The sequence below is a fragment of the Vigna radiata genome, chromosome 7 (genome assembly GCF_000741045.1).
Source record: "Vigna radiata var. radiata cultivar VC1973A chromosome 7, Vradiata_ver6, whole genome shotgun sequence".
Lineage (NCBI taxonomy): Eukaryota > Viridiplantae > Streptophyta > Magnoliopsida > Fabales > Fabaceae > Vigna > Vigna radiata.
Window position 1 is genome coordinate 15,078,113 of NC_028357.1, and position 14,138 is coordinate 15,092,250.

General features: G+C 36.9%; 2 protein-coding genes across 5 annotated transcripts; one reads left to right on the top strand and one right to left on the bottom strand.

Annotated features, from left to right (window-relative positions):
• The first annotated feature begins 344 nt into the window (after positions 1 to 344).
• LOC106768902 (protein GDAP2 homolog) lies at positions 345 to 10,225 on the top strand. 4 transcript variants are annotated; one of them, XM_014654278.2, is made up of 15 exons: positions 345 to 689; positions 995 to 1,360; positions 3,201 to 3,278; positions 3,517 to 3,572; positions 3,861 to 3,980; positions 4,098 to 4,168; positions 4,954 to 5,047; positions 5,202 to 5,405; positions 5,680 to 5,934; positions 7,989 to 8,097; positions 8,270 to 8,337; positions 9,170 to 9,239; positions 9,344 to 9,418; positions 9,497 to 9,588; positions 9,866 to 10,225. In XM_014654278.2, exons 2-15 carry the CDS (start codon positions 1,052 to 1,054, stop codon positions 9,939 to 9,941), a joined length of 1,677 nt encoding a protein of 558 aa, XP_014509764.1. In that variant the 5' UTR covers positions 345 to 689; positions 995 to 1,051; the 3' UTR covers positions 9,942 to 10,225. The 4 variants fall into 4 exon arrangements, with proteins under 4 accessions (XP_014509764.1, XP_014509766.1, XP_014509765.1 ...); XM_014654280.2 differs by having other exon boundaries at positions 5,683 to 5,934; XM_014654279.2 differs by having other exon boundaries at positions 1,000 to 1,360.
• A 473-nt stretch (positions 10,226 to 10,698) lies between these two features.
• On the bottom strand, positions 10,699 to 14,031 carry LOC106766110 (pentatricopeptide repeat-containing protein At2g03380, mitochondrial). The gene has a single exon (XM_014650869.2). It carries the CDS (start codon positions 13,461 to 13,463, stop codon positions 11,352 to 11,354), a length of 2,112 nt encoding a protein of 703 aa, XP_014506355.1. The 5' UTR covers positions 13,464 to 14,031; the 3' UTR covers positions 10,699 to 11,351.
• Positions 14,032 to 14,138: the final 107 nt, after the last annotated feature.

The following is a 14,138-nucleotide window of genomic DNA, read 5'->3' on the forward strand; positions in this document are numbered from 1 at the left end:
TTGATATATTTTTTAGATTACATCAAAGTTGTATTCAATTCAATTACAATTAAATTTGTACATGTGTACATCCTTATTCATAAAGTTACAGTATCACTAATGTTTGTATATGTTTATAAAATTATCCCAACTTATGCATATGATTATCAATGTGTAAATTCAGTTTTGAGAAAGTGTGTAATTGAAAATTTAAACCATTATCAGCTATAAAATAGTGAATGCATAAAATATTTTTATGAATTCTTACTAATTATTTAATATTTGTATTTTTTTTCTTTAAAATTAGATTGTGAAGTGAAGAACTGTTGTTATATTCTGAAATTTGAAAACAGAAGAAAAAAAAAACTCAGCAGAAATCAGCAGAAAGAAAAAGAGGATGAATAACAAAAATTATTCATCCTCTTTCTTTTCTGACTGAATATTTTCACAAATTTAAGTGCATTCATTCTCAGTTTGGCGTCAGCCGCACTTGGATCTCAATTACGAGACGCAAAGTTTCACAAACAGACAAATCAAGCATTATTTTTTACTTTTGTTTTCCGTTTGGAGTAAAAACCATAAGCTTTTGCATTTGTAAACCCACCATCAATCATAATCCTTGGATTTCTCATTTGTCCCAAACAAAATTAAGGTTTGGGGCTTTTTCCATACTCGTAATCCCAGCTGCAGATTCCCCTCGTCAATTCAAGGTTTCACTTTTTTCTCTCTCCTCAAATTCCAAATTAGGGTTGGGTTCTGAGTATTACTAATTTTCGTTTCTGTGGTACTTTATAATTTGAGAAATCTACCAGGTGATGATTCAGGATTTGGGTAGTCTTTAAAATTTAATCTGGAATATGTTTTTTGTGGTTTTATGTTTGAAATGAAACTTGGGGTTGGTGATAGTGTTGCGAATAGAATCTCTTGATCATATTTCTGGTTACTTATCAGTAGTTGTGGATTATATCAGATAAGGTTATTCATGACAGCTGAATTTTGAATGTTGTTTATGTAGCTTAGTGATTGTGAAAGCTCAGCAGAGGGATTGGTGTTGTAGACGGTAGTCCCTGCAATGTACTCGCCCGTGGCTACCTCTGCCACACCGAGGGGTGGATTGCCTACTGACAGTGGAGACTCTTTTGTCGCATTAGATCAAGTTCCGCGATGGAATGATGCTGATCAGTCTTTGGGGCTTGAAACTTCATTTTCTGGTTCACATTTTCCAGATCCTCTAGCGTTGCCCTTGGGAGCAGACAGTGGTGATGGCAGTGAGTCGGTGTCAAAATTCCCTGTTGATAATGAAGTCAATTCAAAGATATATTTGTGGAGGGGGAATCCCTGGAATCTTGAAGTGGATGCGGTGGTAAATTCAACAAATGAGGTGAGCACTATCTAGCTCTTTTAGCATTGTTGTGTTGTTCAAAGTTTCCTTCGTTAGTATAACTTTTGTAGGTTGGTGTTTTCTATCTTGGCACTATGATATGTGGAATATCGTGATAGAACTCATTCTCATTTGTTAGAATTGTGAAGGATGGATATAAGAAATTTATTATAAAACTTTCCTACTGGCTGAAAGTTACCACCCAAACTGTTCAGAGAAAAGAAAACTTTGTATTTTAATTAGTATAATTGTGCAGTCAGTATAACGGTTTTAGTTAGTATAGTAAGTAAATATAAGAATTTTATAATAAAGTGTACTGTTCACATCACAGAATTCTCCCTCTTACATATTTAGCTTTTCAAAAGCTTTTTTAAATTACTTGACTTTTCTGTCTCTTATTCTTTTCTCCTTTCCCCTTCAATTTTCCTCCAACCATCATATCACCAAAAATTTTCCCACTTAAATTCTCTCACTCTTGCAAATTTCCCACCACCTGCCAATATCCTCAATCCAATCACAATTTCCCCATAAACACTTAAGCCTCCTCCTCACCCTACGCCTTATCTCTCTCTTGCGTTGCAAACAGACAACTAGTTGAGATGGGCAAGTAGCTGGAAGCACCTACATGGAAATCACAGAAAGGTCTTACATCTAAATGGACAGATCAAGGATTTAGTTTATGATAGAACACTGTGGCATCATTTGGTTTATGTAGCTGATTTAGTCAGTCTAGTGGGAAAAGACTTTGTTGTCACATAATATCTTGTTATTCAGCCATTTGCTCGATATTTGTTGTAAATTTAAAGGTCCATGTTTAAGTTCTGACATATTTTTAAGGTTTAAATCACTAACACTGTAGGTTAGCTAATATTATATCGCTGATAAAATCAAATTGAACACTTGTAATTTTGTCTGTATAAATTTGTTCAGATATGAGGCAATAAAATCATGATGAATTTTGACAAATGTCAGAATTTTTTTATTTTTCTCATCCCACTTGTTGCTATCTGTGGTTGATTGCGAATAGGAATTGCATTATATTCTAACATTCATTGTCACGTGTGGAGAGTTTGTTAGACCCCCCAATTAAGAATGTGTATCAGAAGCTTATGTGTAAAGTCAGTGTTGTCAAAGAGTTATAAAAAATGAGAGGTTAGAATGGAACTAGTTAGTTCTGTAGCTGGAACTGATATGGGGAGAGGCCTGGATCTTAAAGTCCTGGATAGTTTACACATTTATTTCTCTCTTTGGGCACCTTTGATTCTGATCAGCATTATACATTCTTTCGGATTTTGTTGTCATTCTTTCATCTTTTCATCATTCATTTCTTTACTAATTCATTAGTCTTGAACACATTCTTGTAGTTTTAAATATTTTATCCCACATCTCAGAATGTACCTACATATGACAATAATCTTCATCTGGATCTTACCAACGAACATCATAATTACTGAATAAAAGCACTATTGATTGCATTTTGTGTTCTCAAGGCATGAAAGGAATCTACTGTTTATTTAATCATTGGGCTGCAATTATGAACTAAAGAAACACCCAATAGGTCCGCAGATGCCTCTTATTTTCCCCACTATAGTCTCTTTATTTTGCACATTCCATTCCTTGCACACACACATTACATTTCAGCTGCCATGCGGCTACTGCTATTTGCCTATGACACTATCTGCCATATTATAAAGTGGATTTTGACCTTACTGCGAATTTTCCCAAACCACTATTGGCAACACTGGTTATTAAATAGAACTGATCACCCATAAATGAAATGGAGTTAATTATATCTTATTTCTTAAATTCTTGTCTGGTTTTTATTTCTTGTCATAAACAGAATATGGATGAAGCACACAGCAGCCCTGGATTGCATGATGCAGCTGGACCTGATCTTGCAGAAGAATGTGCGACTTTGGTATATTTATTTACCAAAATTATATTATGTGCTCTATGTTGAAGTTGAATGTTATATGAGCTAGGGACTTGAATTACACATTTATTTATTGTTATGTTTTTAGTTGTCTTTTTATATTTTCATGGTTTAATATTTCTTAAACTTGTAAGAAGCAGCTTTAGAACATCCTCATCATTGGAAGAAGAATTCTGTAAAAGATACTTGGGAATATGAACTAATTCATCTGTATTGTGTACAGGGTGGATGTCGAACAGGGATGGCTAAAGTTACCAAGGCATATGACCTTCCTGCCAGGTTTGTATGACCCCCAACCATATCTTTTGCTTGTTAAAGATATCCCGTTTTACTGGATTTCTGCCATAATTTTGATGTTGCATACTGTGCTTTTTTCATCTGGATTTGGATCTTAGAATTTAGTAATATCTGAGAACTGTTAATCATATGTCCTACTCCAGAAATTATATGGATGCATTCTACTTTATACCCCATTGTTACTGACCCAATCAAATTTCTTAGCAATCTCTTGTCTACAATTTGTATTATTTGTATACCATGTTTTATTCTTTGGTAAATTACCTGCAGGAAAATTATCCACACTGTTGGCCCAAAGTATGCGATTAAGTACCATAATGCTGCAGAGAATGCTTTAAGTCATTGTTATCGTTCTTGCTTGGAGCTTCTGGTTGAAAATGGACTTCAAAGGTTCCCCCTCCCCCAAAACATTATCTTGTTTATTTTTGTACATCATTTACTGTTTTCATGATGTCATGTTATTCAAAATTCTACGACTTACTTTGTTTTTGGCCTGTATTTATGTAGCATTGCTATGGGTTGTATTTATACGGAGGCAAAGAACTATCCCCGAGAACCAGCTGCACATGTAGCTATAAGTGAGGTTTTATGTTGTCATGATTTTACTTTTTCAATTTATTTCTTTTGATGTTGTGAGCTGATGCATGATTTATTAGGAAACCTCATGGGAAGTTAAGAGCAAAATTACTTTTGGGAATTATTATTACACGATCAGTGTTGTTTCATTTCATCCTTACATAAAGTAAATGAAGCACTGATAATAATCTTGTAATTATGTAATATATTGTATATAGGGAAATACTGTAATTAGGGGCATAGTATACTTTTGTTGAGATTTTGCACTATATTTGTGGCTCTAGTTATTATAAGTAAGAACCTTTGCTGTGTAGTTAAGACATGTGGATTCATTCACACATCCTCGATTTTCTTCATCTAAAGCCACAAATGCCAAAATACAGAAAAACGAGTTGCCAGCTTGATAATAAGGGAAATTAAAATTTGGTGGAAGGGAAGGGGAAGATAGAATGCCAAAGTATGTGCTCTCTTCAACTTGTCTATCAATTCATTGCTGTTTACAGAATTTGATATTCTATATTATCATTTCATCTGAGTTTAAATATAGGGGTAACAGTTGCAGCTTTGAGTGGGAAAATAGAGTACATGCTCAGTGCATTTTTTTTATTTTTTTTGTAAATGTTAATTATACCTTAATGCGTAATTTTGTGTGATCTCAGGTTTTTATATCATATCCTTTGCTGAATGCATCTAGTATATAGAGTGTCATTCTCTGGCAAGTTAACAATTGTTTGCAAATGCTTGAAGGATCATATATTAATCTTAGGCTAAAATGCCTTTTATTTAGGAACTGTGCGACGATTTCTTGAGAAGCAGAAAAACAATGTAACAGCTGTTGTCTTTTGCACCGTGAGCACAACTGATACTGAAATATATAAAAGGTATTTTATGTATTTCTTTTATTTTGATGTTTATCCCTGCATTGTTTTTAGAAACCTGAACTTACTATCATTAGATAAGTTTGGTTGATTTTCTTTTTCAGCTAGCCTTTAGAGTTTGTATTAATTATTTATACCTTTTGTATTATTCATGAAGGTTGCTTCCTCTGTACTTTCCTCGTGATAAACATGAAGAGCAGGTTGCTTTAACCAAACTTCCGGCTGATGTTGGGGATGAAAATGGTGAGATAATCATGGCAGAGCGTAAAATCAGAATAAAGGCTTTGCCCAAAAGGAGTGTTTCCAGACCACCTGAATTTGCAATTGATCTTCCTGTTAGTGATGTTGGCTTGGTTAGCAGGTCAGTAATAATTTTCCTATTTTATTGCTTTTTTAATACTTTGATTTTGTGTTTTATTATGGAAAAAAAAAACACTAGCATGAGCATTATCAATCCTACTATATGCGATATTATTGAAACAAAATATGGGTAACATTTTCTGATATATTTTAAATTTGTTTGACTGCACATAATTGTAATTGCTTGAGAGTTTTTAATGTATTTGATTAAATAGAAAACAATCCATTTTTTAATCTTACATCCGGTAGAATTTTCCTGGTACATGTGGCTTTAGTAGGAATTCGTCATATTTAGATTCATTTCTGGACCCTGCCTTCATGTCCATGATTAAAGACCCTGATCTAAGGCGAATGGAGCAGTGGGAGAAAACTGCGGAAGCACAAAGAGGCTGGAATTGTGCTAAATTGCTAGGATATGGCAACCTTGGTGGACCTACTTTGTCTGCCGCTGAAGAATATTCTCTACACTCTCGATACCTGTCTAAAGCAAATTCTTTAAATCTTTCTGAAATTGCTGAAATGAAAATTGTGTAAGTATCCATCAATTGCATCATCTATTTTGCATGCATGCTCATAGGTATACTATTATAATATTATTTGTTGTGCTTTATTTATTGGTTTTTGCTCTCAAGGTTATAAAATTTCTTTCATCCTTTTTGGCCTCTTCATCAAACAACTAATTGCAATGCTAATAGACCAAAAGTAACTGGAGTCAAGAAAAAGGGAGGAATTGGGACAAGATGGTAATCTGGAGAATAGTAGGGCAATGAAGGAATAATTAACAAAGGGATTTGGTTGGGGCAAAGTATGATGGATGTAATAACACAATGGACAGTTGGCAAGTCTTTTGTTGGGAGGGGTATTCTAGCATATTGGAGAGATGGAAGGGGAATAGAGGAGGGGAGGGATTTGGATGAAGCGGAGAATTTTGGTGCAAGGATGTTAGAAGGCTCCTGCTAGAGGACTGGTAGCTGCAGACATAGGGTGTTTGTTAAGGGCTGCATATTTTTAGTGTAGTCTCTATTTATTAATACTTTCCTTTTGTTTCTGATTCCAAAGTTGTTTGGTTCATATCAGTAAGTTGTACAGGTTTTTCAATATTATTTTTCTCAGGGTTTGTTAATCCCTATCAAATGTATTAATATTTAATAGTTAGAATGTTCTGTAATAACAGCAAGTCTTTTGAAGAGGGAAAATAAAAGAATGTTGCTGGAAAAAAGATTTAATAAGAAGATTTAAAGGTATTGTGCAATGAGCTAATACATTTCTCTATAAGGAATAATAATGATGCACCCCTCATGTGCACTGAGTTCGTTACAAATACAATCTACATGAAATCCATTGAGAAGTTTTATGAAAATATTAGTCAATTGGTCATTGGAGCTAAAAAAGTTGGTGGTGATTTCTCCTAAGAACACTTTCTCTAGCAACATGACAAGCTATCTGTGTTTAGCTCACTCATAGAAGACTCAATTTGATGCAATGTGAAGGGCATCTTGATTGTCACAAATAAGCTTCAAGCCATGAATTTCTCCAAATTGTAATTGTTAGAGAAGTGGCTTAAGCCGTGTAATTTTCATGTATTGTTTGCCATGACATGATAGTTAGCTGCGACAATGGATCTAGCAACTGTATTTTGCTTCTTGCTTTTCTCAATGAGAACAAAATCCCCCTAAGAAGAACGCAATAGCCAAAGGAGATCTCTTGTCTAATGGTGATCATACCCAATTAGAATCAATGTAACAAACAATTGTGGCATTACCTTTATGTTCACATGAGTCTGCAATCTGGTGCATTTTTAATTTGAGTACGCACATGACAACATCCCAATGTCTATTATGAGGGACATTGAGGAACTGGCTTACCACATTGATTGCAAAGGTGATGGTGACAATGTGGTATTCAAGTCTACAAGTCTATGATATCTTCCCGGGTGTTGTAGTGGCTCCTTCTAACCTAAAAGAAGCTTGATGTTGGGTTGCCCAAAACTGGAGGAAATCGTGATACTCAATGGTCGAAATAGTAATGTCTGCATGTTGGGTAATTTTGATGGATTGGGTAACATTAGTTGTCTTTTGCTGTTCCCTTACTTTGATGCAACATTATGCTTCAATAATATGGCCGCAATAGGTACAATAATTGTAGTGAGGGCAACTCTTGTTGCTAGGTCCCTGACGCATCCTCTATGATAAGATGATTGTGAGACCAAGGTGGAGGTGCCGCAAAATAGGAAGGGGATGCCCAAAAACTGTGCAAAGTAGAGAGTCACAATAGTTGGTAACTAATCAAACCATAGGCATGGATCATATGGCTGGAATCTGCATACATACAAGTCAAGTTCTAGTGGGACATAGGAAATTGGAACATTAATATGGTTCTACTTTGAACATGATTCAATGATAATTGAAATCACAATGGAGTTGTGTTTTGGAAATTCCTTACATTTTTACTCATATTCAATGTGAATGGTTCATGTATGTGTTCCTGTTGATCTTTCAAGGTTTTATTATTTATACAACATTTGTGATGCTGATAAAAAAAGATGATATTTGTGATTAATGTGTGAGATATATTTGTTTTTCAGCTATCGTGGAGGGGTAGACAGTGATGGCCATCCCGTCATGGTTGTTGTAGGGGCCCACTTTTTACTCAGGTGTCTTGATCTGGAGCGGTTTGTGCTCCATGTGGTAAAGGTTAGTTTGGCTATGCCTTGCCACTGGACACTTTATTCTGGTGTCAAGCTTTAGATTCGCCATTGTAAATATTTTGGCAATGCATACTTCTATTGAAGTCAAAACAGATTCATATGCGTAAGTTCTAATCTCAATCTTTCTTCTCCTTTGTTTTCTTGGTGTTAAATTTCAGGAGTTTGAGCCTTTAATACAGAAGCCTTTTTCCATTGTGTATTTCCATTCTGCTGCATCTTTGCAGATGTAAGTATTTAATGTTTGAATTCTAGGATGTTCTCATTGATTTAATATTTTCCTATGAACTATAGGTGTATAAGCTAATCATTGATAAATATTTTAGGAACGTTCAAGTGGAATGAGCTGATTATACTTTCATTGCTAACTCAATTATTTTTTGAATTATGTTCAAATTAATTGAAATAGTTTTCGTATACGTAATTTTTTTTATTTGGTAATCCACTCATTTTATTCAACCAGATAAAAGGAAATCTGAAAATTCAGCAGTAAATTTGTTTGGACGTTTGTGTTATCCGTATGCAATAGTAATTTGGTTACCAAACTATTTACATTGTATTGGTAGTGCATATTTGTAGGAAACACGTGCTTGGCCATTGGATTTGTCCATACGAGGCATAGAATCATGAAGCCACTTACTACTTGTAGTTTGTACCTTTGTTATTAAATTTGAGCAACCCTTTGGTTTGATTCAATGTGATTTAAGTATATGCTACTTTGCCGAGGATGTTATAGCTGTTAAAATCTGTTGCCTGCGGATGGAAGATATTACTGTTTGAGTGGTTTGCTTTTATGAAGAGCATCACTTAAGAGAGACAAAGGTGTTTTTGGATAAATTGTGTTAAAACGAACACATGGTTGTGCCACTGGAGTGAAGCATACTGAATTTAAGATAGTACATTTTGAAGGTGGCTTAAGAGTATTTTACATTAGCTCGTTGCTTTGTGAATTGTAAAAGTGTCGTTACTGGTTGCTCCTGATTGCTGTGAAAAACTCTTTATTTTTGGTTTTGTTAGCAGTTGAGTTTGACTTTTTTCCTCCACTATTTTGATATAATTAGACAGCCAGACCTGGGTTGGATGAGAAGATTGCAACAAATACTTGGTAGGAAGCACCAGCGCAACCTGCATGTAAGCATGGTTTACTTCTGTCATTTTTATTTTTTATTTGTTACTCTTACGAACTATTTCTGCTGTCCTAAAAGTTCTCTGATTTCTTATTATGACGAGTGTAGGCAATATATGTCCTTCACCCAACTTTCGGACTAAAAGCAGCCGTATTTGGGCTTCAGTTGTTTGTGGACAATGTGGTAAAGCAGTGGAACCTATAAACATATTTTATGACCTCATGTGTGTTTGTATATTTATTGTTAAAATATAACTTTCAGGTTTGGAAGAAAGTGGTATATGTTGATCGACTTCTGCAGCTGTTCAGATATGTACCTCGTGAACAGTTGACCATTCCAGATTTTGTGTTTCAGTTGAGTGTTTAGTTTTGGCGTGCAGCATCTGTACCTTTTCTTTTCATATTGTTATTCTGTACAATGTACCATTTTCAATATATGTCTTCTAAAAGTATTTAGAATTGAAGCATTCTAGCATGTCAGGAATGATGCCCTATGTGACCAAGTATCCTCAAAGGATTCTTTTTCCCTATTTGTGTATCAATTTTTTTTTTCTTGTGTCTATTTTCTTTTAGTAAATGTAGTTTAGATCATAGGCTGGCACTAATTTGTTTCATACTTCTATGCATGTAGGCATGATTTGGAGGTCAATGGAGGAACGGGTCTCATTGTGGACCCCAGAACAAAATATGCGTATAACAGACCGTGAGACTCATGTGTTTATCATTTAGTGGATAAAGAAGTTCACTGCAGTTTCTTCATTATTTGTCTCGCCCTTGTTGTCGTTGTTAACAGGGAGAGGGCTTATATTAGTTTGAAATGTTTATGGAAGCATTCCTTGTTTTATGTTCTGGACTTTTGGAACGAGTTCAAGTTCCCTTGTATGTATATTATGTGATTGACCGTGGAAGCTAATTGGTTGGATTTCTTGGATTATTTGTACATTTCAAGGGTGATATATTGAATAAAATTAGGCTTTGGTTCCTCATTGCATCATTGGGCTTTAGTTATCTGGTGACTATGAACTTGAACGTCTCAATTATATTTTGTTATCTCCTAGAGAATTTCTCGCATACTCTGGCATTTTAGTGTTAGGTTAGGTCGATAAATTATTGGTATAATCAAGTATTCATTAATTGTCATAATGTCTTCATATATGTACCATGTTTATGCAAGTCCAGGATCTTAATCAAGAGGTAGCATTATGCTATTTCCTCTCCCTCTATTTAGTCTCCCAATCCTTCCCAGATATGATGACATTACCTGTTAAAAATATTAAAGGAAATCAGATATACAGTTTATTTAGAAGGCTATCAGTGATCGATCAAGATTACTTGAGGTACTGATTAAAAGCAAAGTGATGAGACTTGTGTAATCCATTTATGAATGTGGAGTAGGCAAGGTTCTGTACAAGTAACAAAGTTACAACCACTTATTACATTGTAAAAATCATTGGGTGACGGATGTGTAATGTTTTACAAGTTTGAATAAGAATTACAACTACTTGTAAACATTGTACAAACTAATTTATGATCAAAGATTCTAACCATTCGCAACTTTCAATCATTAGTCTTACAAGCTTCCTGCACTGTTTACATAATTTTTTTTATAAGTATTTTTCTACTGTCGATGAGTTCTTTGGTCTTCATTGTTTTCATCTTCAAATCTTAACTGTAGCACATATTTCTAAAGTTATGGAAGAAAGAATTAGGCGATGTCATTGCTTAAACCTTATACATTCGTACCGAGGAGTCCCCACTATTTTCACCATATTAATTCTCCCAAATTACCATACTTTCTCTCCAAGATCATTTTACCACTGCAGAATACTGATCACATTATCCACTACATTGCAGCAGCAAGCAAATGACAAGACAATATTTGCCTCCGCTGCATGCCTCATAAGGTCATCCTCAACAGTTTCCTGTGTGGGTGTAATGGTGACACCAGTGAGTTTCGTTGCATCCGTTGACAATATTTAACTTTCACTTCAATTCACCGGAATAAGCTCCTTGATTCTCATATCCAATGTTTATCTCCAATCTTCCAAGAATGAAGTTTATAGAGTTTAGGTTTTGTTGAAGAAAGTAGTTCTGCTTTATCACTACACAAAAACTGACTAAGAAATTACTGCCATTTTGGCACAAGTGTCATTGTTGAGATCCATCTCCACTGAACTACAGCCAGGGAACTTGTTTAACCCTCTTTGTTTTATGGTCTCCCTCACCTGGCTAACCATGCCCCATCTCCCATCTGAAGCATACAGGTTTGACACAAGCACGTAGTAAGAAGCTTCATCAGGGTGCATCTCCAACATTCTCTTAATAGCCACTTCCCCCATATCAAACCTAGAATGAAGCCCACAACCATGGAGAAAAGCTCCAAACACACTAACACCAGGTTCAACAGGCATTCTCTCAATAAAATGAAACGCCTCTTCAAGGTTCCCAGCGCGCGCCAACATATCAACCATACAAGCATAGTGCTTCATGGAAGGAACAAAATTCAACTCCTCACACATAAAATTAAACAACCTGGACCCCTCTCCAACCATTCCGGAATGACTGCAAGCCGCTAATATAGTTGTAAACACCGCTTCATTAGGCTCAAGCTCCTCCTTCAACATTTCCCTAAACAGCACAAGAGATCCATTTCCATCCCCTTGTATCCCATAGCCACCAATCATTGCGCCCCACGTCACCACATTCTTTTCCCCCATCGAATCAAACACCATCCTCGCCGCTTTCGTATCCCCACATTTTGCGTAGAAATTCAGCAAAGCAGTACCAACGTATATGCTGGACAACACCAAGCCATCCTTCAACGACAAGGCATGAACAGAGCAACCAAGCTGAAGCGCGCTAAGGGAAGCACACGCAGAGAGAACACCGACCACAGTAACTGCATCCGGCGAGAACAACTCCAATCTCATCCTCTTAAAAAGCTCCAGAGCTTCACACTCCTCACCACTCTGTGCGCAGCCAGAAATAATAGAGTTCCAAGACACAACATCCTTGTCAATTGATTCAAACACGTTACGGGCATCTGAAACAAGGCCACATTTCGCATACATATCAACCAGAGCATTTCTCGCTGGAGGATCCTCCAATCCACACTTAACTACTAAACAATGAAGTAGCTTCCCCATAGCAGAACTACGTAGTTGCCCACACGCAGATAACAAACTCGAAACGGTGACAGAATTGGGTAAAAGCCCCGCCCATTTCTCGTTCTTGAACAACTCTATCGCTAAGCGAGGATAACCTCTCTGAGTATACCCTACGATCATAGCTGTCCATGAAAAAAGATCCTGATGATGATCGGAAAAAGAGAGACTTTCATCAAACACTGCACGTGCGTCCCGAACGCTCCCACATTTGACATAAAAGTTCAAAAGCGAGGTGGTCAAGAAAGAATTAACCGAAATTCCATTTTTGATAACAAACCCATGAACCCACTTTCCCTGGTGCAACCACCCCAGGCTGGTGCAGGCGCTGACCACGCTCCCCATTGTAAACTCATTCCCGGGGACGAAGGCTTCTTGCATTCTGTTGAACAGGGTTAAGCCTTCACGAGCGCAGTCGTTTTGCACGTAGGCGACGATCATTGAGGTCCAGGAAACGACGTCGCGGTGTGGTATTTCATCGAAAGCGCGTTGAGCGTGAGAGAGTTGGGCGCACTTGGCGTAGGCATCGACGAGGGAGGTGAGGAGGAAGCTGTCGGGAGGGAGGGACTTGGTGACGTGGCAGTGTGTGAGTGCGGCCTGGAGGAGGTCACGTGTTTCGGCGCAGGATTTGAGGACGACGGAAAAGAGGATGTCGTCGTGAGGGGTGGGATGGAGGGAGTAGCGCATCAGGCGGTAGACCGAAACGACGTCGGAGTGGTTGTCATTGAGGAAGTAGGAGCGGATCATGACTTTGAAAGAGTAGAGGTCGCGAGAGGGGAGGTGGTCGAAGAGTGCGCGGGCGCGGTGGAGGACGCCGAAGGAGCCGTAGAGGCTGACGAGCTTCGTCGAGAGGAGGAGCTCGCCGCTGAGGCCGAGGACCACCAAGGAGGCGTGCAGCTTCTGCAAACTTTCCAGGTTAGTGCAGAGGCGGGAGAGGTAGAATGTGGCAGGGAACGGCGGCGGCGGTGGCTGTTGTCCATGGTAATGGTAGTGGTGGCGGAGGGAGCTCCGTAGAAGACGAGGTTTTGAAGTAGCGAGAAGAAGTCTCGAAGCCCTGGATTGCATGATGCAGCTGGACCTGATCTTGCAGAAGAATGTGCGACTTTTGGTATGTTTATTTACCAAAATTATATTATGTGATAGAGACTTGAATTACACATTTATTTATTATTACGTTTTTAGTTGTCTTTTTATATTTTCGTGGTTTAGTATTTCTTAAACTTGTAAGATGCAGCTTTGGAATATCCTCATCATTGGAAGAAGAATTCTGTAAAAGCTGTTTGGGAATATGAACTGATACATCTGTATTGTGTACAGGGTGGATGTAGAACAGGGATGGCTATAAGTGAACTTTTATGTTGCATGATTTTACTTTTTCAATTTATTCTTTTGATGTTGCGAGCTTATGCATGATTTATTAGGAAACCTCATGCTTTTGGGAATTATTATTACAGGATCACTGTTGTTTCATTTCATCCTTACGTAAAGTAAATGAAGCACTGATAATAATCTTGTAATTACGTAATATATTGTATATAGGGAAATATTGTAATTAGGCCATAGTGTTCTTTTGTTGACATTTTGCACTATATTTGTGGCTCTAGTTATTATAAGTAAGAACCTTTGGTGTGTAGTTAAGACATGTGGATTCATTCACACATCTTTGTTTTTCTTCATCTCAAGACACAAATGCCAAAATGCATAAAAATGAGTTGCCAGCTTGATAACAAGGGAAATTAA

What these genes read in the sequence shown, in the direction of transcription:
- LOC106768902 (XM_014654278.2), top strand. Translation starts at nt 1,052, where the DNA reads ATGTACTCGCCCGTGGCTACCTCTGCCACACCGAGGGGTGGATTGCCT. An exon ending in GATACTGAAATATATAAAAG is followed by an intron (nt 5,048 to 5,201) that starts GTATTTTATGTA and finishes TTATTCATGAAG; the next exon opens with GTTGCTTCCTCTGTACTTTC. An exon ending in GATGTTGGCTTGGTTAGCAG is followed by an intron (nt 5,406 to 5,679) that starts GTCAGTAATAAT and finishes ATGTGGCTTTAG; the next exon opens with TAGGAATTCGTCATATTTAG.
- LOC106766110 (XM_014650869.2), bottom strand. Translation starts at nt 13,463, where the DNA reads ATGCAATCCAGGGCTTCGAGACTTCTTCTCGCTACTTCAAAACCTCGT.